At 41.2% G+C, this 25,300-nt stretch overlaps 4 protein-coding genes across 6 annotated transcripts; 2 read left to right on the forward strand and 2 right to left on the reverse strand.

Annotated features, from left to right (window-relative positions):
* Positions 1 to 356: 356 nt before the first annotated feature.
* LOC135494818 (uncharacterized) lies at positions 357 to 3,847 on the reverse strand. Its single transcript, XM_064783106.1, has 7 exons — positions 3,783 to 3,847; positions 3,163 to 3,336; positions 2,716 to 2,783; positions 2,378 to 2,483; positions 1,979 to 2,097; positions 1,623 to 1,759; positions 357 to 1,322 (listed from the first exon to the last, which is right to left on the reverse strand). The coding sequence occupies exons 1-7, from the start codon at positions 3,841 to 3,843 to the stop codon at positions 1,220 to 1,222; spliced, it is 768 nt and encodes a 255-aa protein (XP_064639176.1). The 5' UTR covers positions 3,844 to 3,847; the 3' UTR covers positions 357 to 1,219.
* A 215-nt stretch (positions 3,848 to 4,062) lies between these two features.
* On the forward strand, positions 4,063 to 13,529 carry LOC135494727 (uncharacterized). 3 transcript variants are annotated; one of them, XM_064782979.1, is made up of 14 exons: positions 4,069 to 4,180; positions 4,528 to 4,623; positions 4,934 to 5,112; positions 5,338 to 5,403; positions 5,616 to 7,163; positions 7,343 to 7,518; positions 7,687 to 8,265; positions 8,649 to 8,761; positions 8,982 to 9,171; positions 9,391 to 9,620; positions 9,769 to 9,885; positions 10,103 to 10,248; positions 10,606 to 10,749; positions 11,342 to 13,529. In XM_064782979.1, the coding sequence occupies exons 2-14, from the start codon at positions 4,595 to 4,597 to the stop codon at positions 11,470 to 11,472; spliced, it is 3,648 nt and encodes a 1,215-aa protein (XP_064639049.1). In that variant the 5' UTR covers positions 4,069 to 4,180; positions 4,528 to 4,594; the 3' UTR covers positions 11,473 to 13,529. The 3 variants fall into 3 exon arrangements, with proteins under 3 accessions (XP_064639050.1, XP_064639049.1, XP_064639051.1); XM_064782981.1 differs by having other exon boundaries at positions 4,528 to 4,619; XM_064782980.1 differs by lacking the exon at positions 4,528 to 4,623 and having other exon boundaries at positions 4,063 to 4,180.
* Positions 13,530 to 14,295: 766 nt separating this feature from the next.
* LOC135494722 (NF-kappa-B-activating protein-like) lies at positions 14,296 to 17,114 on the reverse strand. The gene is made up of 7 exons (XM_064782970.1): positions 17,010 to 17,114; positions 16,538 to 16,778; positions 16,188 to 16,295; positions 15,875 to 16,020; positions 15,592 to 15,643; positions 15,176 to 15,391; positions 14,296 to 15,064 (listed from the first exon to the last, which is right to left on the reverse strand). Exons 2-7 carry the CDS (start codon positions 16,762 to 16,764, stop codon positions 14,749 to 14,751), a joined length of 1,065 nt encoding a protein of 354 aa, XP_064639040.1. The 5' UTR covers positions 16,765 to 16,778; positions 17,010 to 17,114; the 3' UTR covers positions 14,296 to 14,748.
* A 775-nt stretch (positions 17,115 to 17,889) lies between these two features.
* LOC135494942 (X-ray radiation resistance-associated protein 1-like) lies at positions 17,890 to 24,789 on the forward strand. Its single transcript, XM_064783301.1, has 11 exons — positions 17,890 to 17,996; positions 18,211 to 18,422; positions 18,726 to 18,968; positions 19,149 to 19,291; positions 19,531 to 19,632; positions 19,860 to 20,095; positions 20,332 to 20,534; positions 20,843 to 20,994; positions 21,368 to 22,067; positions 22,389 to 22,556; positions 23,819 to 24,789. Exons 1-11 carry the CDS (start codon positions 17,903 to 17,905, stop codon positions 23,966 to 23,968), a joined length of 2,403 nt encoding a protein of 800 aa, XP_064639371.1. The 5' UTR covers positions 17,890 to 17,902; the 3' UTR covers positions 23,969 to 24,789.
* The last annotated feature ends 511 nt before the right edge of the window (positions 24,790 to 25,300 follow it).

Below are 25,300 nucleotides of genomic sequence, written 5' to 3' on the forward strand. Positions count from 1 at the left end.
CTTCACGTCCGTCTACACTGTCGCCATCTTGCGCGAACCTAAAGAAATTATCGATGGATTGTTTTCCGTCTTCGTGTGTCACAACCTCTCTTGATTGAGTGGCTAGGGACTGATTGTACAGGTTGCGATTTTGTAGAGGACCTCTGATGTATGGATCTGGTTGTGGTATTGTAGAGGACCTCTGAAGGACGAACTTTCATAGATCACTTTGACATGGCAAGGGGGCTCCAGGTGACCAATTCTCTAGGTTGTGACAAGCTGAGGAGCCTCTGAGGGACTTATTCTATGGGTTATGGTCTACAAGCCACAACCCAGACAATGAAAACAACAAACACCACGTTTATTAAGTTTGTAAAGGGAACTTTATATACGAGATACATACTGTCAAAAGTATTAGATGTGGTTAATTCAGAGACAATCGTCACTTCAGTCAAATTTTTCCACCAAAATCAAAATTCAAACTTTATATGCACAGATTACCTTTTGCCCCCAACCCTGAAATATTCTGTGACAATTGGACATTTTAACAGCATTCTGAGATCCTACCCTAAAGTACAATCGATAGCTTAGAAAGGCAATCATTAGCAATAGATAACACAGGAAAGCATTCTTTGAGCACATGATAACAAAATGCAGCGATATATACAAAACTAGGACAAAAACAACATCGTGGTCAAAAGATGAACAACACAGTACGAATACTAAAATACCTCTTCACCACATAAAAGTGACATCCTGATCTAAAATAAATCTTCAGTCGAGAATCCAAGACTCCTTTGTGCAGCTGATCACCTTCCTAAGGTTGTGGTTATGGTTATCACTTATATATTTTTGGTCAAGGTCAATTGTCAAAGCCCCACAGTATCAAATCCTTTGTCAAAAATAGATTGATATGCAGTATTGCTTTTAAAAGATGTCAACAGAGACTAGGTTTCTCCAAACCAGATGGACTATTGCAACTCTACCTGTACAATGTGTATTGACTATTTGGACTGGTAGACCATTGATCCTGCCGAGTTGAGCTGAAAACGGAGCTCAATTGAAGACACGTGGGCCTCAAGGTTCCAGTGAATACAAAGCTTCAAAGCTTAATTGTTGACAGTTGGGCTAAAAGCTGAACTGAATACAGTTTGACTCGAATGCTGCTAGAATACAGATGGACTCTAAAGCTAGATTTGAATACTGAGAGGCTTTACTTAAAGCTGAACTGTCTATTTTACTAGAGCTGTTGGAGTGTATGCGAGAGTTGGAACAAGTCTTTTGTGAGATCAACGGGAAATGATTGCACCGTCTGCACAATGGCAGTCATCACATCGAAGAGCCTGAAATAGATTGAAAGACAATCTTTAGATCAATCGAGACAATTCCACAGGTGATTTTTCATCTGCTGTCACCTGAACTGAAAATGGTCGTCTATTTTTAAAAAAACACAACACAAGTCAATTATGTACTCTATAGCAGAGTGATGTCCAAACCACTCACCCACAACTAGGAGCCGTGGGGTGATGACAAGAGTCTCCGACAAGCGGTCATGATGTCCTTGGTTCAGTCCCAAGTACTGGAGTGAGACTCTAAGCACGTCTCTTTGCCTTAGATGCCTTCTCTACCCACATATTCCTTACCATTTCTGCTGTTCCTGAGTGAGTGTCACCTCGCCTGAATCTGGATGGAGTCGATCTTTGATTGAGTTGAAGTTTTGTTCAATATTTGTTCGATAAGCATTGAGTATGTCATTACTTTTAAATAGAGATAGGCTTTGCTGAAAAAGAAGGCAGAAAAACGCTTTTAATCATTCTAGCATGTTCATGATACAGAAGTTAAATCAAATTAAAACAATTTTCGAGGATTTATAAAACAGAATGTCCTTTTTAAGGAGATTTTTAACATACCGTTTTGACTGGCCCCTTCTGGGGAAAAATGGTTTCAGCCCTCTAGGGTAAGTGTCTAGCCCAAGGACACCAAGGAGAGCTATACTTACAAATAAAAGTGCCAGCTGATGAGCCATGTATTTATGCTGAGATGATGAGAAGAGATCTCGGATGATCTGATTAGCAATGGAGACAACTTGGTGAAGACAGGCCATATGTGAATAGTAATCTGCAAGTACGGTACAAGAGGATAAATGGTCTTTCAATGCCCTGCAAATATCAGTCTTTTGGAACAACTTGATTTCTGGAATAACATTATTTCACCTAGAATTATATAAAGCATTTTTAACTAAACCAGGTCAGTCTGAAAGTGCTTTATAACAAGTCCTGTTAATCTAGCTAGGAGGACCCCTCCTGCCTAAAAAGCACTCATCTTCCCTTAATCTTGAGAGGAAAAAAAAATTGGAATCTTTTCATTGTGAGACAACCATCCCAATATTTATACATACTATCCATATGTGTTGACTTATTTGATATCGACAAATCTTTAGGATGAGACACATAAGCTGCTGCCCTTGGAAATAACTTAGCAAATCCAGTATATTCTAAGTAATCCTGTAAATGAAAGAGGAAAGATATAAATAACTAGACTGAAGACCAGAAATGCAATCAAGAATCTACATGTTAGTTTGGGTTAATGACCATAATTTCATGTGATATCTATGTTAAGGTTGATTTCCTTCGAGGACTAACCAGCCTGCTTGACAATTGGGCAGTTTTACCCAGAATTCGTTGCTGTATAATACTATAAGATAACAAGAAAACAAACTTTGCCACCATTACTTACTTCTGTTGAGACATGACCTCCATGAATTTGTTCAACATGTTTTTGAAGCTGATCCAGTAATACAATAGCTGGAAAAAAATTAAAATATTCACCACTGTGAAAGTTCAAGGCGTTCTCTTTATTTATAAGGGCCAATGTTTTTCATTCTGTTATGTTTTCTTAGGATTTTAATCTTATGTTTCATTTTCAATAAAACAATCAATAATCAGATAAGGGTTAGAGATTGACTGATCCTGATTTAAAAAGCATGATGAAATGACAATTTAGAAGAGTGTTCAAAAGTAGAATGCAGCAGGCTGTTTGTAACCCTCTACTCGGGTATAGGGCAGCCTCTTACATGTACTTTGAGCATTTTAAATGTGACAAAGTAGCTGCCTACTTTCATGAGCAAATCCAGAGACTCCCAAAAAATTAAGAACTGAAAATGGAATCTAGTATGATGTGTACCTTTCATTTCAAAGGAATGACCAACTTTGCCATGATCTATTCTTCCAGTTGGGTGTTCACTCAGCTCCTTCTTACAGAGGAAATCAAGTTGTGAACACAAGGACAAGACCTCCATTGCTTCATCTATACTTGTTAGACTCTTGCCCCAGATTGGTTCATCAAGACGAGTATAGACTGAAAAAGAAACAAGATTATTTGCAGGGGAGATTTTAAAGAGACACACAATCGACAATGATTTGGAACTGCTCCTCCAATCATCAGCGTAGTTTCTAGACCGTAAACCAAACATGTGTCAAACAGTTCAATTCAAATCAACACAGCAACCCTTCAACAACCACTGAACCAGGCTTTGAGAAGCATACTCTCACACTGTGTCACTGTCCAGCGTCACTACACTGGCACTGCATGAGTGACTGCACTGCCCCCCCCCCCCCCCCCACCCCCCACCCCCCTCAGTGACAGTGACAGTGACACTGGCCACTGCAAAATCCTGCACCAACAAGAATTCAATTTCTGAGCTAATTGTGCCTTTCAGTGTTCTCAGATGATATGCAAACCAAAGCCCAGGTCGTACTCTATATGTTTTTTTAATTTTCTAAGCGGTACGTGTCATTCATCACCTTTAAATTTGGGATTATATTGCATGGGAATGCAGAGAGCATTTTCAGAAACTGCAGCCATCTTGTTGATTTCGCTTACTACACTAACAATTTTAAAACATTAATCTCCGGAATACTGCCAAACTCGTTTTCAATAAGGTATGTGAGTCACTTTCAATTACATTTTGCGACTAATAAAGTCTTGTTTGGTGCCTAAAACGGCTTTATAAGAGAAATAAACTGATTTTTTTAGTGGTGTGTGTGGTAGCCGGCCGTCCTCAGGAGCATGCGCAGTGGTGAATTTTCGTCACAAAATAAAAGTGACGAATTTGTGACAAAACATCTGCAAAACATCCACAAAAAAAGCTCTGAAATGTCCGATCTTTGAATTTATCTTGCGGCCGTATTGAGTTCAATAGGTGAATCTATTGTTTATTATCCTAATAGCTCTGATACAGCTCTTATTTGTATTACCCTCTTTGTTTGTGGTGACATAGCTTCCTCCTTTCCTTTTTTTTTCAATGACTTCTCAAAACAGAAACTGCAAACATGTCAGTATGATGCGTTTGGATGTTAAATGTATTGCATTTGACACTGAACATTAACACTGAACAGTTCCTCATCATCTATTGGCCAAAAAAGTTTGGGAAAACCTCTAAAGAAGAATCACACAAACTAAACTGGCAGACTTGACTGATCATGACTTATTTGATTGTTTATTTATTCAATGATTTGTCTATATGCCCAACTCTTTGTTTGTTTTCAGTTTCCTGGCTCAGCTATTTAGTTAGTTGTCAAAGGCCTAAAATATAAATAGTTGTGGTTCCAGTATTATGCCACCACAAAGACAGGGTAAGGGTAGGTAGGTTGAAATTTTAATCATTAAAAATTTATCAGAAAATGCGGCACTGCTGTTAGGCCTAAATGCATTTCCAAACAATGAACTGTCAATGATAAATAGTGAGTACAGGGCCTAAACATTTAGGTGATGGGTTCCTCCGCTCAGTCGGTCAGTGGGTAGAATAACTGGAACCACAGATGAGTTTATTTTTGGCCTTAACATGCATCCAATCTTGAAATCAGATGTACCTGCAGAAAATCTCCTTTACCAAAAATTTGATGTCATGTTAAACGTCCTTATTTCTATGGAAGATGTGTTTACTCTCTTACAGTGTAACTGTTTTTACAATGGCTGAAGCTGCAGAAGGCATCGCTAGGGAAGATAGCCCGAACAGACAGACAGCAACTTTAGCTATGGCTGTATCTGATGGGATGGAGGCAACAAACAGTGATTTGAAGGATGGTAACATAGGGATATTAAAAGGCCCCCTGCCTTATGGAGGACCAATTGGTATGTACAATGATAAAGGATATCTAGCCTTAAGAAGACTTGAGCCAAGTAGGAACGACAGGTGAAAACTTAATATTAGGTTTGACATGCTCTGTCAACGTAGTTTATAAGAATGGAGATTTCAAGTGTTTCTGTTGTTTATTTTGAGGAGTTGGTCATGTAACACTTGGATGATGATTTCAAAGCCACGACCGTCAATAAAGACTTGTCTGTTTGTCTTTCCAGCACTTCCATACCCATCTTGGAACAACTCGTTCGGTAATGAAGTGGAAGTGGAGAAGCACATAAGAGGTATGCCTATTTTGGTCCCTTTGGCCACCAGACCAAAATTGAATTTTTGCATTTACCACCAGAATATCAGAGCATACCGCCTGACGAAGATCCTGGAACATGTAATGCTTTTACTTTTAAAAAGTGTAAGACAGGAAAACCAATAATCAAAGACCTTTAGGGTAGCCGTGCATCATCGATGAAATTCTATGAACTGGTTGATCTATTTTCAGATGCGAATGCTGTACAAGGCTCCTGCGGCCTCTACAACCTGGGCAACATCTGCTTCATGAATGCTGGCCTCCAGTGTCTCTTGGCCAATTCAAACTTCATGAAATTCTTCCTTGATGACTACCAACCCATTGAACACTACGAGACATTGACGGCTAAGTTTGCCGAACTTTGCAGAATGGTTTGGAGCTCAAACTACGTTCAGATTCATCCGAAATTTTTCAAGGAGACTTTGGGGAATTATCACCCACAATTTCAAAACAGCCGGCAACACGATTGTCAGGAGTTCCTTGCATTAATATTGGATGACTTGCATGAAGAGCTGAATCAGGCTAAATTAAACCGATTTGGTAATGTGTTTGCAACGTTCGGTGAAAAACCCGCATCTGAGAAGGTTACCGAGGTGTCTGTTCTGCCACCGGAGGAGGATTCTCAAGATATCTTGGAGGTGACGGCTAATCAGTCAGACATAACCGAAGGGGAGGAGCGTTCTAGTCACAGCCACTCGGTGTCGCCAGTAGAGCACCAGTGTATATCTGAAGAGAGTAATCAGTCGGGAGAAGTGGCCACGCGCTTCAAGGCGCTGCCTCAGAATGTGCAGGGTTTTAAAACTGGGACGGTTGTCGAGGAGAGTTTAGCTAAGGCTAAAGAGCAGGAGGAGGATTTGAGTACGTTTTGTAAGATGCTACGAAAGGGAAGCGAGTCACCGCCAGAGGTGAACGAGAAAGCAGTTAATATCAATACCAGTTTGGGTATTAGCGCTGCGACGGATCACAACAAAGAATCGGACTCATTCAAATTTGAGAGAAACTTCACCTGTGTGCCGAGCACTTCGGGGCAAAATTTGAATATTCATTCGATCGAGACGTTCTACATGAAAGATACGAAAACGAAGAATGTGAATGTCTTGGCAACGGAATTCATGGAGGAAGAAATCAAGACTGACTCGGAAAAATTTCCACGCCAAGAAACTGTTGCCCCTAACTCTGTTGATTTAATGGACGAAATGATTGACATTGACATGTACCAAGAATCGGCAAAGGGCGACAGTTACAAAGAGACGAACGAAAACATTAACGTTTTACCCGTCGAGAGAAAAAATAGTGAGAAAGGCGGCCTCCATAGGAAAAATCTCAAATGTGAACTCGACCCGGACGAAACTAGCATCAATAATATCAAGCGCATCAAGATTGATGAGGACCAGAAGAATTTTAAACTGGAACAGTTGAAGAAAGTCAACACAGATAAGAATCAGTGCGTTACTACTAGTCCGCATCATAGTAACGTAGATGATGTTGCCTGTTGTTCGACACCTGTAGCTGATGCCGGCGCCACCTATCAGGGCCCGATGTGGCAGGCGTTGATGGAGAAGGAAGCTAACAAAGAGTGGGAGAAGTACACGGAGAGAAACTGGAGTATTATTGTGGATACGTTCCAGGGGCAGTATCGAAATATGGTGGTCTGTCAGGCGTGTCAACATGTGTCTGTGACGTACGAGCCCTTCATGTACCTGACAGTACCTCTGCCACATGCTATGGAGAAACAAATTTGTAAGTTATGACGACTTAGTAGTACGGGTACATATAATATCCCATTTGCTTTTGATCTTAGATTGTTTGGTTTTAAGAACAGTGGCAGTTGGTGTCACCCCTCATCTCAGTGTTTACAAATAATAGTGGTAGCTGAACACCATGTTTGAAAAGTTTGATATCTTGGCTGCTTATTTTAGGTGTAACTTTCAAGTACAACAAGCCACGCCCTCCCACCAGGTTCTTGGTGACTGTCAACAAGAGTGGCAACATCGGCAAACTGCGGCAGGAACTCATGTCTCTGGTCAGGAAAGATGGCGTAGAGGGAGAGGTGGTGCTGGCAGAGGTGTATGAGAATCATATATCACGAGTATTGGTAAGTTGTAAACTACTGTAGAAGGCCCCTAGGGCCACTCGAATGCTGGTCTGGTTCCCTCTCTGTTCTTCAACAAGGAGTACTCCAACAAGGTACATATACTTGTCTGTGCGGTTACCTCAGCTCCATATTCCATTAGTAGTGACCTTTCCTTCTGTCTATTTTCAGGAGGATCACTTTCTCATTCGCTATCTAAGGGAAAGACGGACGGTTTACGCTTTCGAAATGGGCCCAGCCCCGGCAACGGAGGACAGTGCCACCTCCACAGATATTGACACTAACAAGACAATCACAACAATGAAAAACGACATCTCCTCCGGGTGCCAGATCGCTGGACCAATGGGAACGAGTCTGGATGATAACGACGACGATCTCTTCACATTTGAGGAGAATCGGTCAAATAAAGACCCGAATGAAGAGGATGGTGATTACACGGATATGACGCCATTGTTTCAAGATTCCGATGACGAAAATGCGCGACGTCGTGAAAATGATAACTTGTTGTTGAACAATATGACTGTTTCATCGACTGATGTGAGCATGGGCACTTACGAAATCGGTTACTGGAACAATGACGTAGGCACGTCAGCCGATTATTCGGGCGGTGCGAGCACTGATGTGGGCGCTGGTTGTAGTGCGACGGCAGACCAGTGGAAGTCGTGCACGATCTGTCTTGAGGAGATGACCGATAGTGATCTGATGGTCCATACATCATGTGGTGGTACGCTTTGTCAGAGTTGTCTAGACGTAAGTAGACAATCTTTTGAATTTATTGTGTGTTGCTGATCCCCACTCAACTACTGCCATGCTCAATGGTAACTTATATCAGGCTGCAAGACTGTTTGGTAATGATATGTAAAGACAAACTGTTAGTGGTGGTCGTTGCACCTGATTTGCTTGTTAAGATCAGAAAATAATCTAAAGAAAACATAGGGCTCGATTCTCATCCTCCGTCTTGAACTACAGCTTGTCCAGGGCCTGGTTACTCAGTCGGCATTAGCAGTAAGGAGATAACACTTAGTTGAGATAATGCTAGTGTTGTCTCCAATGCTAATTGAGAAACTGGCCTAGGACATTATCTCGAGAGGGAAAAGTTGACTGCAGTTTATATTGTCGCTGCTCTGTTTCAGATGTCCATCAAGCATTATGGTGAGATGGCCTTTTCCTGCCCTGTCTGTTCACTGACAGTTGACCCCACAGAAGAATTTGTTCCACTTTCCTCAGGTTACAAGCCAAAAATCAGGTAAACTCAGTCAACAAGAAACGGGCAATCACTTGTTGCATTTAGGCCTGCCAGTATGGCTTTGAAGTACAGTTGAATCCATCTATTAAGGAAGAGCAGCAAATTTCTTGACTACAGCTTGGTTAATTGATAGCGATGTGTTGGAATCCACCTGTGTAGCAAATTAAAAAAGTATCAAAATTTATAAATAGCAGTTATCAGCCTTTGCCGTCTCTTTCAGGATTCTGACCATTCCAGTAGTGTTTCGCTATGATCACACAGAAGAGGACGGCCTGGTGAAGTCTGACCTGTTCGGGCACCCAGCGCTGCAGTACTTCCCTAACTGTATGACAGGAGAAGAGCTACGGGCCTTGGTGAATCCTCTGGTACCGTTCAAAGCCGAGTACAAGATATTATTTGTTGATGGACAGGTAAGATCTTATTGCCCGCCTAGTGAAGTAGTCTGAGCTGGTTGGGCACCCAGCCCTGCAGTACTTGCCTAACTCCATGACTGAAGAGAAGCTCTGGGCCTTGTGCTGTTCAAGGCAGAGTAAAAGATATTACTTTACTGAACAAAACTGTAACGGAGATGACGATGGCACCAAAATGACCAACATTTAAAAAAATTCTTTTTGTCTCACAAATTCCAGGGCCTACATTGCTCAAGGTGCCTCTACCACGAACACTGCAGGGGCTGCACGGTGGACTTGGAGAGTGACGTCAACATCCTACCTGGAGACCATCTTGCTTTATCATTCGCTGACATCCCCGTGGAACTACGAGATTTGGCTAGTCATGTGACGGACGATGAGAGCCTGGTGTCCCTCCGCCCAAATCAGACTTTGACGCTCTACGACTGTCTCAGGGCATTTACACAAAGGTAATGTACCATTTCAAAATACCCCCAGTCATACCCAGGAAACTACTCAACAATAAGCCATAAGAGTTTTCATCCTAGCTTTATATGGTACTATAATACCGGTTTGTGAACTTGTCCATTTTTCATCAATTTCCGTTCTTTTTTACAGTGAGGTGCTTGACGAGCATAACCCCTGGTTCTGTCCACGCTGCCGCATGAATCAAAGAGCCAACAAAACAATATCACTGTGGAGGTACCCCGACTGGGTCATCATCTATTTGAAGAGGTGGGTACAATTAGATAGATGACATCAAAACTTACTGGGGGATGCTCAACAGGGAATAAGGGTTGTCGAGACTAGGGTGTTCAAGATCGGATCAGTTACCTCTGCTAGTTTCTAGTCCACAGTACCTGCCAACCCTGACACAAAAACAGTCGACCTAGGACACTTGGTTCTTGAGGTGTGGCTTCTCTACTATTTCACCTTATATTCCATTATTCAGATTCGTGTTCCATGACCTGTCGAGCAGCAAGATTGACAACAAGGTCTCGTTCCCGCTGGAGAATCTAGACCTTCATGACTACCTCTCTGGTCCAGCCAACAAGGAGTTACTCTACGACCTCAAGGGATGTGTCTGTCATTTTGGAGGTGACGGTTGCGATTACAACGAACAGTTTTTTCATACCTGTATATAGCAAGCAGTTCCTTAGGTTATCATTTAGTGTGTCAGGCCGGACAAGCCAAGGCCAAAGGCTCTTTCCCTTCCTGCTCTCCCGGTGTGGCCCGCAGAAGTTTTCTCTCGTTGTCGTCATTGCAAAAGGCCAGTTTTACTTGAGTGGCCTTGCCTTCTGCTTTAGTGTGGGCACCCTATATCAATCTGTGTGCCTAGCCTTGAGTGTGTCTTGATTTTAACTTGCACCACTCCAGGCACTGCACTGACCTGTCATCTCCCCTGCATCAAGATACTTGGCCTGTGACTTCATTCAATACTGTACATATTTTCAGGCGTCAATTCCGGTCATTACACTGCCTACACGAAGCACCCTGTTACCGATACCTGGCATTATTACAATGATGAGGCGGTCACCCTTCAAGAGCCCCAGTCAGAAGATTATGGCAACGCGTACATCCTCTTCTATCAGAGAAAAGGTAAATAAACAACCGGACAGTCAATCTTAATCCTCCTTGAACCTAATTTGTTGGACAGGAAGGATGAAGTGACACTGACAGTGGCACTTGAATTTGTTGATGCAAGTGGCCCACCGCATGTTGAGCATGATCACTTGTGATACAGGTAACTGTTCTTCTCTCTCTGGTCTTAGGACCCTTCGTGCCCTAGGTGGCACATGGGGCGTTCCCCAGGGTCCTCCACTCAAGTCTGTTGGCTGCTCGCTGTCTGGCTGCCTCCCACGTTAGGCCCTTCTCTTGAAGTTCCTTTGCCATGGAACGCCGCCAGGTCTCTCTTGGTCTGCCTCTATTCCGTCTCCCCTGTGGTGTCCATGTGAGTGCTCTCCTTGGCAATGCGTTTGCAGGCATTCGGAGCACATGGCCCAACCATTGCCATCTTCGTTCCTTCACCAATTACAGGTAACTGTTAATGACTGTTAATGATAATGACCGACTGTACAACTTTGTTACTCAAACTCTGTTGCCTGGGTAGGTTACTCCGTATAATAGTAAGGACTCTTAACATTTTACTTGGAGGTTTATCTGAGTGTTTGAACTTACTCTTCTTTTCCAGGATCGGGAGTTGACCTGTCAAAGTCGGAGAAGCGGTTTATGGAAGCACCAGAAACAGCCAACAATCTACCAGGGACAATTTATTTAAACGATGACCAGCCTGGGCATGCCAATCTAGACTTTTACTCCTGAAAACGTCATCGAGATGAAGGCATATCTTCACGCCAGGAGATTGAAATACGATCCAGTCATACATTCTCTAAACTCAGGCTCATATCAAGTTGATCTGAAACTCCAATACAAGCCAAGCGAGCTTACGAAAACTAATGTGATTCATGCCTTTATTACAGACTGAACAATGCTGTGGCTTCACTGTTGTTAACTTGATATACACGTTGGAATTTCGATCAACTTGTGTCGTGGTAGGCTTACCATTTAAATTTGCAGTCATTGTAAGCCTGGAAGCTTTCCTGAATGTTTCATTTTCACTTTGAAAAAGATTAGTGCAAACAATGGTCCACGCCCCCGTGGTTTGGGGTTTTCTGCTTAATTGCCTGTTTGCTAGTCTGCACAGAATGACTTGTAAAGACAATTGTCGTCATTCAGATTTGGTATGTGTTTCTGTGATCTGTAATATTCTGTGCTATTTTCATGCCTAATTTTGTAGTGATGGTTGTCTATTGCAGGGCCAGTCTCCTCACGAACATTTGCTGTTATATTGGCTTACAAATGCATATCCTAGGTATTGAAATTTACATGGGTAGGTTTGTTATTTTGATCACAATGAAAATCAAGATTTTTTCAAATTTACATTATTGGTGTCGAGTGGTTTAGGCCTTGGGGTCGGAGGGTTCTGGGGGTCACTGCTTTTGGTGCTTCAAACTGAGTGCAGTTTTGGAGCTTGTCCTACCTGTAAAGAAATAATGCAGCTATTTTTCTTAGAAGTGTACCCCCTTTCCTGTTGTGAGAGATGTTTCAAGCATATCCATACATAGACACTTTGTGTATTCAATGTTGTAGAGCCTAAGATATCCAAGAGTACAGTACTGAAATACCCCTTTATATTTACATGTAATATTGAGTTAAGTAGACATTGTAGGATTGTGAGCCAGCTTCGAGGTAATTTGTAAAATATTTTAGTAAAAATATTTTCAACATTGTGGTGTTTTTAAACCTGTATTCCGCCTGCTGGCACTGAAGATAACAACGAACGTCAGGGTGTCCAAAAGTTATCGTTAATTTGAAGATTTAACTCTACAGTCATCGATGATAATTGTAATTTTCGCTCTTTTTTTGCATGTCTTGCCTCAGCTGTGTGGTACCTTGCAGATTTATTTATTGAAAACCAATCTACCGAGTGTGACTTGATATGTTTAATATTTTCAAAGGGAGACTAAAGGCAGGTGCCAAATTTGAACCTCCCTTAGTGGACACCTCTCTATTAAGGACAACCTCTCTAATAAGGACACTACTTTTGGTCCCAAATTGGTTGTTTCCATTCAATTTGACCTCTCTAATCAGGTCACCTCTCTATTAAGGACAGCACTTTTCAGTCCCAAGGGTGTCCTTAATAGAGAGGTTCTACTGTATACAAAGTTGTCAATAGTTGTCTCAACATTCAAACTGTATATCAGCACTCTTCACACCTTAAAGTTTTTTCACCAAGTCAAACAAGACGAGTTCTCCAACTTTGCTTCTTAGTCACCTTAACATCACCAATTGGACCAATAGTTCCTGCCTTATAGACCCCCTTCAACAATCAGTGTCATCTTCTGGCATTTGTAAATTGTGAATTTGTCGCGACTGCAAGTCATGGTCCACATAGTCTGCTCAGAAGAAATTCAGCTTTATGAACCAGTGTTCTGATCAGCATTACACTGACTCTAGCCGTAGCTCCTGTGCTCAATCATTTTGTAAACACCTCTTGCTATCATGTTTTGGGAACGGATATCATGTGACATTAAGGTGTCTTTATTGTGATATTGTAATGTTCAAGATTTCATAAATTACCAATCTGGTTAAAGTTTTCGATACTGTGTCTCAGTTTGTGAAATGAAGGAAGATCTGTTCGGAGGTCCTCCATTAAGTATAGACGTGCACATGACAGGTATACTGGGTGACACAAAAAAGATTAACAACCTTGATTTGATGTCTACATACTTAGTGGATGACCTAAAAGTGTCTTAAATCTATGTACCAAAGAACCTTTTATATCAAAAAAGGGTTTATTAGTAAAATAATTTCCGGAATCATTGTCAACACACATTTTTGTTTGTTATTCTTCTGATATGAGTATCATCCTCGTGGACAAGAGACAGTCACAACCAGTCTACATACTGGTAGTACATGTTCCAGAGTTGCTCCCAACCAGTCACTTTTATTCAAGCGTCAGTATGTGTGCAATATGGTCTCTGGTTCAAAGCAAGCATGATGCTGTCTCTTCTGAGAGACCATCACAACCAGCCCATATGTTGACACAGAGTTGCTCACAACCAGTCTTTCCAGGATCGGTGTACAAGCATGATCCAGCTTTGCCTCTGATACAGTCACAACCAGTTAACAGTGTGGGAACATGTTCCAGCGATGGCCACAACACTCGGTGTCAGGATACATGAAATGTCTCTCAAGCAAGGCATGCATGATGCAGTCTTGTCCTGAAGACAGTCACACCCGACATGCTCACAACCAGTCTTTCCAGCATCTGTGCACAAGCATGATCCAGCTTTACCTCTGATACAGTCACAACCAGTTAACAGTGAAGGTACATGGAGTTGCTCACAACCAGTCACTTCAGTGCCAGGATACATGCACTTTTGTCTCTGGGACAGGCATGATGCAGTCTTGTCTGTGAGACAGTCACAACTAATGTACAACCAGCCACATCAGCGTCCGGAGACATGAAGTCTTGTCTCTGGGACAAGGCAAGCATGATGCATGAAGCCTTTTCTGTGGGACAGTCACAACCACTCTTCATAGTATAATAAGAAAATATTTTGTAGACTTATATACATCCTGGTATTTATTTACATTCAATATTTACAAATCTGATACAAAATGCAAAGCCCTAAATTTCACAAGTCGTCTGAGCCACCAGCTCTTCCAGCTATCCCATGCACAAGACCTGCGGACAATCAATTGTCTCTAGTTATTCATATACACAAGTCCTTTGAACTATCAGTCCTTTCCAGTTTTCATATACACAAGTCCTTTGAACTATCAGTCCTTTCCAGTTTTCATATACACAAGTCCTTTGAACTATCAGTCCTTTCCAGTTTTCATATACACAAGTCCTTTGAACTATCAGTCCTTTCCAGTTTACATATACACAAGTCCTTTGAACTATCAGTCCTTTCCAGTTTACATATACACAAGTCCTTTGAACTATCAGTCCTTTCCAGTTTACATATACACAAGTCCTTTGAACTATCAGTCCTTTCCAGTTTACATATACACAAGTCCTTTGAACTATCAGTCCTTTCCAGTTTTCTTATGGACAAGTCCTCTGAACTGTGCCAATATCCTCGACTCCCGTTTTGCCCTCTCTTCATGGTTAAACTTTGCCAGCGCCCTCTTTTCATCAGCGCTGTAAATCTGGTTCTCCTTTCTCAAACGTACAGCTTCCATTCGCCGATGTCGACTCCCGCTCATAACGTAGCCTTGTTGTTCATAGTTGTCAATTTCTTCACACGTCAGTCCAATTTCTCCTCTCCTTGGGATACGTTTGCCATCTGCGATATAGGCAGCCATGGCGGCACCCTCGCCTGGTAACAAGGCTCGACCATAACTGAAAAAGAAAGTTGGAACAATACAGAAGTGGTCAGTACATGTAGGCTGATTGATACGGATCCAGTTGCAAGCGCTTTAAGTGGATAGGAAGACATATCATAAAACTTACTCTATCTTTGCAACCTCTGTGCTCTCCTCCACTTCAAGTCTCGGCCCAACAAAACTGTCATCCAGGTCCTCTGCCTCTTTCTTGGTTGATTTCTCCACCCACAACTGCTCAGCCCCCTCCTCCTCCTCCTCAGATGATTCAGACTCGGACACCTTCTTATGTTTTCTCTTCTTTTTCTTCTCCTTTTTACTCTTTTTCGATTTCTTGGATTTTTTACTGAAAATGAAAATATCGTACAAATTATGATCATACCACATGACAGTCATCTGATGGTTCTTAGAATTGTTTGGTATTGTTTTCACCTAGCTAATGAGAGGAATGGTCAGTGGGATAAAATGAAATAGTATGAATCTTGCAAGACTTATTGAGTGTAATGACAGTTCAATGGTGGTCTTTCAACACTATATCATACTTACTTTTTATGTTTATGCTTCTTATGTTTTTTATGTTTCTTCCTTCGTTTTTCTTCTGAAAGAAAGAAAAATTCAGTATTTTAGATCTTGTTCAGAAAAACAAAGAACTTATACAAAACCAAAATCATGAAAAATCACCTGAAATCAATAGATGATGATCAAGTTGGGAATGTCACAAACAAAACTCACAGAGGTGCACTGACAATGGTTTGAAGGGCCAGCACACCATTTTAACTTCCAACTGAAGATAACCTTAAGTCAGTAATTTAAAGAGAATTCCACCCACCTGCAGAAGAATCAGAACCAGAATCAGAGGAATTGGCCTTTTTTTCATCCTCATCACCAGTATCAGGCTCAGACTCCCGGGCTGGTGATGCAGCCCAAATGTCTGGGATGCCAGCTTCACTGATCTTTTCCCTCTCGATACGGCGTCTGAATACAAAAGAATGGGATTTTTCCAAACTTGTTCAATGTGAGATAAGGTAGAGGATAATCAAGTTATTTGAAGCTAGTTTAGGCTAAATGTTCATTTCTACAATGTGCTCTAAACTCTTTTGTCAAATCGATACAGCACTGTAAGTTAGGCAGCATCCACCAACCTTTCAAACATATCTGGCATCTTTGGTCCATCATGGTATCGATCATTCCTATTATGTCTGTGAGTGTGATGGCCATTTTCCATGAAGCCTCCTCTCTGGTTATTAGACCTGAAGAAAATAATCATGGCTTCAACTGAATTGAGAGTAACTGGTATCGTAATCTACGAAGTCTTTTAAATGACCTTTGCAATGCAGTCCTACACTGAAGAGTGAATTTAATCTGAATTGGATATAAAGGATGGCTGGCTAACTGATCCTATCATTCTTTTAGGTTGGTTTTTGGTTCCAACACAATGTTTCCTCAATAAATTTTTGGAGAAAAGCAGGAACAAAACTGCCATTTGCCTTACCATTGCCTCTCCTCTTGCCATCTATTCTGTGAGTGCGATTCACTTTTCACCATTTTCCCTCGACCATCATCACGTTGGGCAGGCGATCTAGAACGATAGTGGTTACGTTCTTGTGATGGTGATCTGTTGTTCCTTGCTCCATATCGCTCAGGAGATGATCTGTGGTGGTATCGATCATCTGATCTTCTGCTCCGACCGGAGCTAGGACTTCTCGAGTGTCGTCCCATTTTTTCTGACAAATCTGAAATATGCAAAGCAAGAAAATTTGAAGCAAGTTATCACTAGCTAATGATATGAATAGGCTAATCGCACTAGCCCAAAAGCCCCCCCCCCCCAAATAGTTTCATTTTCTAGTATCTGTTGTCGGACATCCGACAATATGCTCATAGGTCCTTGGTACAGGTCCACGCTCGTTTGAGCTAAAATTCACCCGCTACACTGGCTGAAATCTGAATGTATACATTCTATATACCTTTACACAGCTTTTCCTTATCTTTTAAGAAAGGTTTTGCGAGACAATTCACTGTTTTATGCAGTTTTTTGATCGAAAACAATACGCTTTGTAAAATTTTAAAGCGCCCTCTATGCACAAAAGGGTGAGGCTATCGGCTATGTTTACTTGGGTCTCTTTAGGGAGTTTTTCCCAAATGTACGCGATGATGACGTGTCCCCCTAACAGGACGTAACATCTATTTTAAAATGCGTTTCCAAAGTGAATGCATGAGGACAACCCATTTGTGTCGTATATCACTGGAAACGCACAATTGCCCTGATTCTGCAGGATGTTAAGTCGGGCATTTTGTTTCTTTAAATAAATCATAAGCGTCGCATTTGCTCCTAGCTCTGTTCACCATCCCAAATGGCAATATTGCCAATTGGGCCGGACAATCACGAAAAAACCCAAATATTATACATTTCTTCCTGAATAATCCTTACAGTGAACATTCTTCCATGAAAGGCAGTTGGTTACGCTACACAAAAATCAAAAAAAAACGAGGGTCAACCATTGAACTTTTGAGATATGTTGAATTTTGCGCAAATCAGCGAAAAACGCACCAACTGGCACTGGACGGCATTTTAACACGGGGCCGACGCACATCCCAAGTTCAGTGTACACATACGTTAGCAACAACAGTAAAATGCGTATTTTCTTGTTAGCCGCCTATTAAGTAGCACTCTAGGTTTTAGAACTTTAAAAAACATGTTTTTGCCAAAACAACTGCTAAATTGACACTGTCATACTGTGAGGACCAATAAATTAATGATTTTTTAGAAACTATGATTGGCCACGCATGAATACAAAAAACTCTCTAACGAGACCAAATTTAACCGGAAACACACCGTCGCCAGGGTAACCGCTTCAAAATGGCTGCCACAGGAATAAAATTTGACGATGGAATTCCAGGTTTCGCATCGAATTGCTTCCCAGTTAGAAGTCTCCTTCGACATAATGATGATGGTACATAATCTTTATGATCTAACGAGTAAAATGCTGTATAACAACTATACATTCCCTACACGATATTATGCACAGAGGGCCTAATCAAAAATTGAAAAATGTGTTCTAAGACTAAAATTCACAAAGCTGCAGGCCTACTCCTTAGCCTTAGTAGGCCTAGTCACAGTGTAGTGCTGACATAAGTGACATGTTACTAATTTTTAATCACTTTTAGATGGGGAAGGAGCCTGGCTGGTTGCTCACCGTGCTGAACAGAGAAGACGATTTAAAGCTGTGCTGTGCACCAAACCAAAGTCCTACTCTCAGATCAAGGAGGAGAGACTACGGTTGGAGAGAGAGGAGAAGGATGTCACGTGCGATGCAACGACTGTTACAGATGATGCTGTGAATGTTGAAGAGGAGAAGGTGCTAGATGGGTTCTTTTTGGTAAGCAGTTCAGATTCTTTTTAACAAGGATTGTAAAGCATTTGATAACATTGTCGAAATGTGTTTTTTATCAGAGTTTATTTTAAACGTAGGCCGAATGAACTTGTACCTTCCTGAATACACAGTTATGAATGCAATGTTTCCCGGCACACAAACAAAGTAATGAATTGAAGCACAGATCATCATTCTCTTCTTAAGATTTCACTTTGTGACAGCTTCTAAATCTGAAGACATGTTTAAAAGTCTCAGTGGCAAAGTTTTGTGGCCATCATTAACACATCTCTTCGTAAATATTCTTTTCAGATGAAACACTGCTGCGTAGATGACCCTTCGGACCTGTGTTCTGTCAGTATCAGCGGCCAAGGTCTCAGTGAAGTGAAGGAAGAAGACTTTGCACTCTTTGATAATGTCGCATATGTAAACGCCTCGGAGAACTATTTACCGCTGGAAGCATTCAAGGGATTTCCCATCATTCGTGAGCTGGAGATCACACTCAATGGTCTGAGAGGCATCAAGTTAGATCTTGGAGATTTTCCTAAATTAGAGGTACAATAATAACTAAGTATACTATGTCACTTGTTCAACCAACTGCAAGTAAAAGGTTGCCTACCTGCTGTGTTCATTCCAATTCTCGTTTACTGATTGCACAAAAATAGCTATTCTTGTTAGGAATCAAACAAAATGTGCACATCTCCTCTTTTAATTGTAAACAATCCTTTTTTCCAGATTTTGGATCTCTCCTACAACAATTTATCTGTTGAAGATATTCTTCCTCTTGGTCTGTTAGCTAATCTCAAAGTCCTCCACCTGACAGGGAACGGATTCCGATCACTTCCTCCAGATTTTGCTAAACCACACGTAACTGATGAGTAGGTTACATATTTTTGACTGCAGACCTGATGGGTTTCTTTGTACTCGGCAGTGTCAGGCCAGCACATTCAAAAAAGTCAGAGAAGATATTGCCAAAACGTTTTTGGTGGCTGATTTAAATGTGTGAATGATTGTCTTGACATCAGCGTTATGTTTCTCTGGCCTGCTCGGTTATATTGTTTTGAGCCGAAATCTGATAGAACTTGGCGACTCATTTATCTTCTAATTTCCATTTCAGTTACAAAAAACAACAACGCTTCCAATCTCTAGAAATCCTCATGCTCGATGACAATAGACTTTCTGACCTTACGACATTTGCTGCCCTGGCTGCGTTAAAAAAGTAAGTCCTCTAAAATGTGGAAAACTATCAAGTAAATAAAGAATCATTTTTCTCATATTACTTGAAATCTTTGTAAAAAATGGTTCTTGATCCTAAAAACAGCAGTTTATTGAATGAAGGCTGTGTTCATCTTCCTATTCCTGCAGATCTGCACTCAGCAGCTCTATGTACCTGGATGATCTCATTTTTGGAACTAAAACTATCTGCTATGACTTCTTCTATTTTAGCCTCAAAGTTTTAAATTTATCAAAGAATGAAATCTACTCCGTACCTCAGTTACAATTGGTGGAGGGACGTCGCAAGACCGAGAGCGTTCTCGACAAAAAGATAAAGAAGAGAGAGCGCAAATCTCGAACAAAATCACGTGACCAGGATGGTATGAAAACGCCACCCGTTTCGCGAGAGAACATGGCGACAGATGATTCACTTTCTCAGTCCCAGGGGGAGTCACAATCAACAGATGGTAAGCACGGTTGTTTTGAAATGTTTTTATGAATCAAAAATTCAACATAATTAGTTGTGTCAGAGATGAAGATTCTTTCCAAGTTCAAAAATGTCACGATAGATTTCAAAGATTTCTATCAAAAAAGGTACACCTAAGTTCTGAAGAGGCACATCTCTGTGAGTTGGTTGAGTTTCAGAAATACATTTTTTAATCATTTCTTGACAAATATTCAAAAGTTATTCTTTACCTTGCAGTACAAAAGACTGACTTTGAGAAAGTAACCCTGGATCCTATTCCTGAAAGTTTATTGAAAGCGGCGACTGAAGAGGAGTTTGATTTCACAGCAGAAAAGGATTTTTCCCGCACGATCAGCGAGATGGAAGAGGAAGAGGAGAAGGTGGAAGAGATCCCCCCGCCATTCAACGATTTGAGATCCATTGATTTGTCGTATAATAAGGTAACGTATTATTTGAGGGATTATGTTGTCACAGTGCTTAGTAGTGATGTTAGATCATTTGATGGTCAGATATCGAGAGAAAAACGAAAAATAAAATCACTGTCACGGTCAAAAATATTTCGAATTTAAATGAAGAATAACCAAAGTTTGGAGAAATTTGATAAGTTTTTGCAAAATTGACTAAAATATGCCTACTATTATTGAGTGTATTTCAAGAAAGTTTTGCTGAGGGCCAAATTTCATAATTTCAAACTTGAAAGCTGAAACTTTAATCGCGAAATAATTCCAATTTTGATTTTCTTTACTAGATAGAAGAGGAGGAAGGTATATTAGCAGTTGCTGCTTGGCCGATGTTAGCGGAGCTGCTGATTCACAACAACCCCCTGACTATGAGACACAGCGGAGACCCTCCACTACTCAAAAGGTTCTTGAAGGAGAGGCTGGGCATTGATATTGTAAGGTACGCATAGCAGCAGTTCTTGGGTGTCCGGTGGTCTTGTGGCATGAGACTTTGACAAGTGTGACTCGCTCTACCAAAACTAGGCGCTTGTCGCATCTGAACTTGACAGGTTGATACGGACTTGTTGTTCATTTCCCTATTGTAGACCTTTTGTGAAATCTATTACAAACTGATTTGGTCACATTTCACAAAAGGTCTACAATAGGGAAATGAACAACAAGTCCGTATCAACCTGGCAAGTTCAGATGCGACAAGCGCCTAGTTTTGGTAGAGCGAGTCACACCGGTGAAACCTCAGACTGTTCTCTTTATCTCTAACTTTTGTTGGTTTGGTTCCTGGACAGTATTTGATGGTCGCATCATTTGGTTTGCAGGAAGAAACCGGGAGAAATAGAGAAGCCTCACATCCAAGTCCAAGCGCAGCCATCTCGAAAGGTCAAGACATTGATACCCAAGGTGCCAAAAATTGGCGTTGACCAGTTACTCGCCATAGAAGCAGCAAAGCCGGCTTCTGAAAGGTCCACTTCACGGAGGTCTGCTTCAGTGAAGTCGAATGTTTCTGAGAGACCAAAGTCACATGTTTCTGATCGCATGTCGTCGCTGAGTTCCGCTTCCAAACCTCTTCCTCCAATAACCCCAGACCGGCAAAGTGATGCTTACAGTGACGACATCTTTGAGGAAGGATCTCCAACTACTCCATCAGAAGCGTGGAGTGAGAAAAAGAAGGCAACTTTTGAAGGCGAGGCATTCTTTATGACGCAGTTGGACGACGTGCAACCGGACGGAACAACAGAAACAAAACCTGCTGCAGAAGAGAAACAGGCATCGCCCGTTCCTCGCCCACCGACGGCAGAGAAAAAGATGAAGCACCGCAAGCATCGGGAGCGTGTTCCGTCGCGATATAAAGGGTACGAAGTGCTACTGGATGCACAAGATGAACCAGATGTAGTTCTGCCCAAGGATATGCAGGGGAGTGTGCGGGCATTACAATACACTTTGAACCATCCTCTTGTGTTCCGTGATCCGGTAGCACAGCTGGAAAAACCACAGGCTTCATTTGTTCCTTATCAGAAGGTGAGTTATGGTTGTTTGATTCCTGTGGAAAAGTGCCTTGAAAGAATGTTGCTCACCGACAAAACGGGGGTCATACCATATGCCCTATCCCCTGAATTCGTCTTGCAATTTTAAGGCTGTGGGTTTTAGGTTCAGTCACTGCCACTCGGTACTTACAATTGGTTTGAAATGACCAAGTGTAGCGCAGTATGTGTGCTCCTTGGTTTCTGCAGAGAAGTTTCTCGATTAGGCTGGAGAATGAAGTAAAAAGCTTTGAGCTTTCCAGTATAAAGCGCTATACGAGAACTTATATTTCTAGAAGTTATATTTCATTCTTTTCAGCCGCAAGCAGCTGCATCATTCATTCCGAAATCACACTCAGAGAAAGTTGCCGAGACGTTGGATGCCGTGAAAAATCGTCAAGTTGTTGTTCAGGCGAGCTTGACGGACGCCATAACAAACAAACAATATCAGAAACAATTCCCCGAGGCTCAGAAACTCCTGAATGAGGTAAGAAATAGTAATTACTGTCAACAGACACCTCCGTAGGCAGAACATCCTCTCTGCTAAGGACCACAAAGGGAGGGACTGGCCTCCTTAGTCCTAGTAGGCTACCAGTCTAGGGGAGAAATCCAAGTAGTCTGGGCAATGCCAACCAGACTTGGAAACAGAAACTCTGAAATAAAACCGGGTGGTTTGGGGTCATCAACCGGGCAGTGCCAACCAGGGTAAGAGACAGTAACTGTGAGGCTGATATCGTAGAGGGAGGTCGAAGAAGAAGAATAGAGAGAATGCAATGGTATGAATGTTTGAATTGTCCATTGCAGCTTTCTACTCATACTGAGTCGAGTAGCAGTAAATACCCCACTGATGCTTGTAAGTGGCCATGTTATGTTCGCTGTTCAGTTTATTTTGATGTTTTGGACTAGCTAAGTCTTTGTTGATGAATTACATAGCCATACAATACCATTTAATATGATGTATGATGGGGGCCCTGTATGAATTCAGTATTATTTGTGCATATTTTCTCCAAACATATGAGTACAACTCAGTAATTTGTCAATGGTTTTGATATTTGAATAGCCTCATGAAGATTCTTTTGGAATTAACTGTTTTTGGGCACCAAAAACACTATTACTCTCTAAATGCGAAAATCTTCTATACCATATTTAGCCACCCAGAAATGCTAACCTGATTGATAAGGTACATTTATTTCAAAGTTCATATTGTTTACATTTAAAATTTGCTTCTTTCAATTTCAATTTTATTAATTGCAAACAGTTGCTGTTAGTTTATTAATACTTTCATCCAGTTTGTTGATTTTAATCTCACATATCTGAGACCAAATTTGTGACTCGCTCTACCAAAACTAGGCGCTTGTCGCATCTGAACTTGACAGGTTGATACGGACTTGTTGTTCATTTCCCTATTGTAGACCTTTTGTGAAATCTATTACAAACTGATTTGGTCACATTTCACAAAAGGTCTACAATAGGGAAATGAACAACAAGTCCGTATCATTCTGTCAAGTTCAGATGCGACAAGCGCCTAGTTTTGGTAGAGCGGGTCACATTTATCTTTGACTAAAAAGAGTATTTCCACCAGTGTCTGCGGTTATCTTCAGGTAATCGATTGATTATGAATTACTGTCAGAAGTTGTCCTGGTCTCTGTAAAGCGTGTCCTGGATGCAGTATCCTGATGGCCAGAACTCCTCCCACGTGTGAAATCATTCTAAAAGAAATCTTTAACTGTGTCGCTATCTTCTTTTTAGATTCAGTCGAAGTATAACTCTGTGAGATTGGATTCGCTCAAAGACGCCAAGGAGATTCGCCATCTAGTCAAGGCAACAATCAACACGCATAAACCGCCACCGTCCAAATCACGCGAGAGCAGAAAAACAAACGTGGAACCAGCCAAATGAAAAGATACATCTCCTATAAGGCGGAGTTCCGTTACGAACTGTGGTCTATTGAACTGCTAGTGTACACTCATCACTACTGGTGGCAGCACTGGTAACTTCATACTGGGTGTCAAAGGCATTAATTGATCTGCAGCCAGTGACTGGGACTACCAAAAAACACCATAAAACTTTTATTAGAGCCTAAGGACATGCAGTTGTTGCTTTAACTTTTCAGTGTTGCCACCTGTTGTGAAGTATCTGTACTATAGTGGCACTTGTTTCTCGAGTTTGTCCACAGGCAGACCGAGGCACCTTATGAAATGACTGAAGCTAAAACCTGTGCTTTTGATCTTGTCTGTACTAGAAAGTAATGTGAATTTGTAAATAGTGTATATACTTAAATATTTGTTAAATAGTGTATTGTACAATTGTAAAACCATACAACCATTTAGTACTGTTATATTGGAAATATTTGATCATCACCTCTAGTTTGGTGTTTGACCAACGTGATGAAAAGAATCCGAGCCATTTTAGCTGTATGAACACTTAACTACTGCTGTTCCACATTTCTTGTACAAAATCATTCCATTGTTACAGAGTCTCAGAGATAGCAAAAAAGATATATCTTGTCTACATTGTAGCAAATGAACTATAACTATCAACTAAGACACTAAAAAGATTGTTTTAAAAGGATCAGAGTCTGCTGAGGATACGCCCTCTATCATAATATTTTTAACTGTATTGAAATTGTATCTGTACATGTACCTTTTACTTTGATTTCTGTGATGGCCATGAATGCACTATTGTTATTGATAATAAAACATTTATGATGTTTTATAGAATGTGTTGTTGTCTTCATTCACCAAATCAACATCTCTCGCAGTCTCAGTGTTATGTTTGATAAGTATCTTAGCCTGGAAGCTAGAGCCAGTTGCAACTTGGATAAGGGACATTTCACCAGTCACGAGACGCCCTTCACTTCTGCATCAGTATGGATTGGAGCCATCATCAATGACGTCTCATCAACTGTTGGACATTGTGCCATTTTCATACCTGAGCTGTACCTGGTTAAGACGCCAGGAGGAATACACCAGTCTCTTGAGACTAATTGGATCACTTCTGCATTGGTAAGAACATCACTGTCCGGTGTTCCTTGACTGGTACATACACCAGTCTCATGAGACAATTGGATCACCTCAAGAGCAGTTGTCCTGTCTGGGACTTTTATGGCGATACCATAGGTAGGGTAGGGACCCCATCCTTACCCAAGGAACTACTGGAGTAATGACGGTATCAGAAACCTTTCATAAAGCTTTTTCATCTTCGGGTGCTCTTGAAGACAGACAAACCCTA

Source organism: Lineus longissimus, chromosome 10, assembly GCF_910592395.1.
Source record: "Lineus longissimus chromosome 10, tnLinLong1.2, whole genome shotgun sequence".
Lineage (NCBI taxonomy): Eukaryota > Metazoa > Nemertea > Pilidiophora > Heteronemertea > Lineidae > Lineus > Lineus longissimus.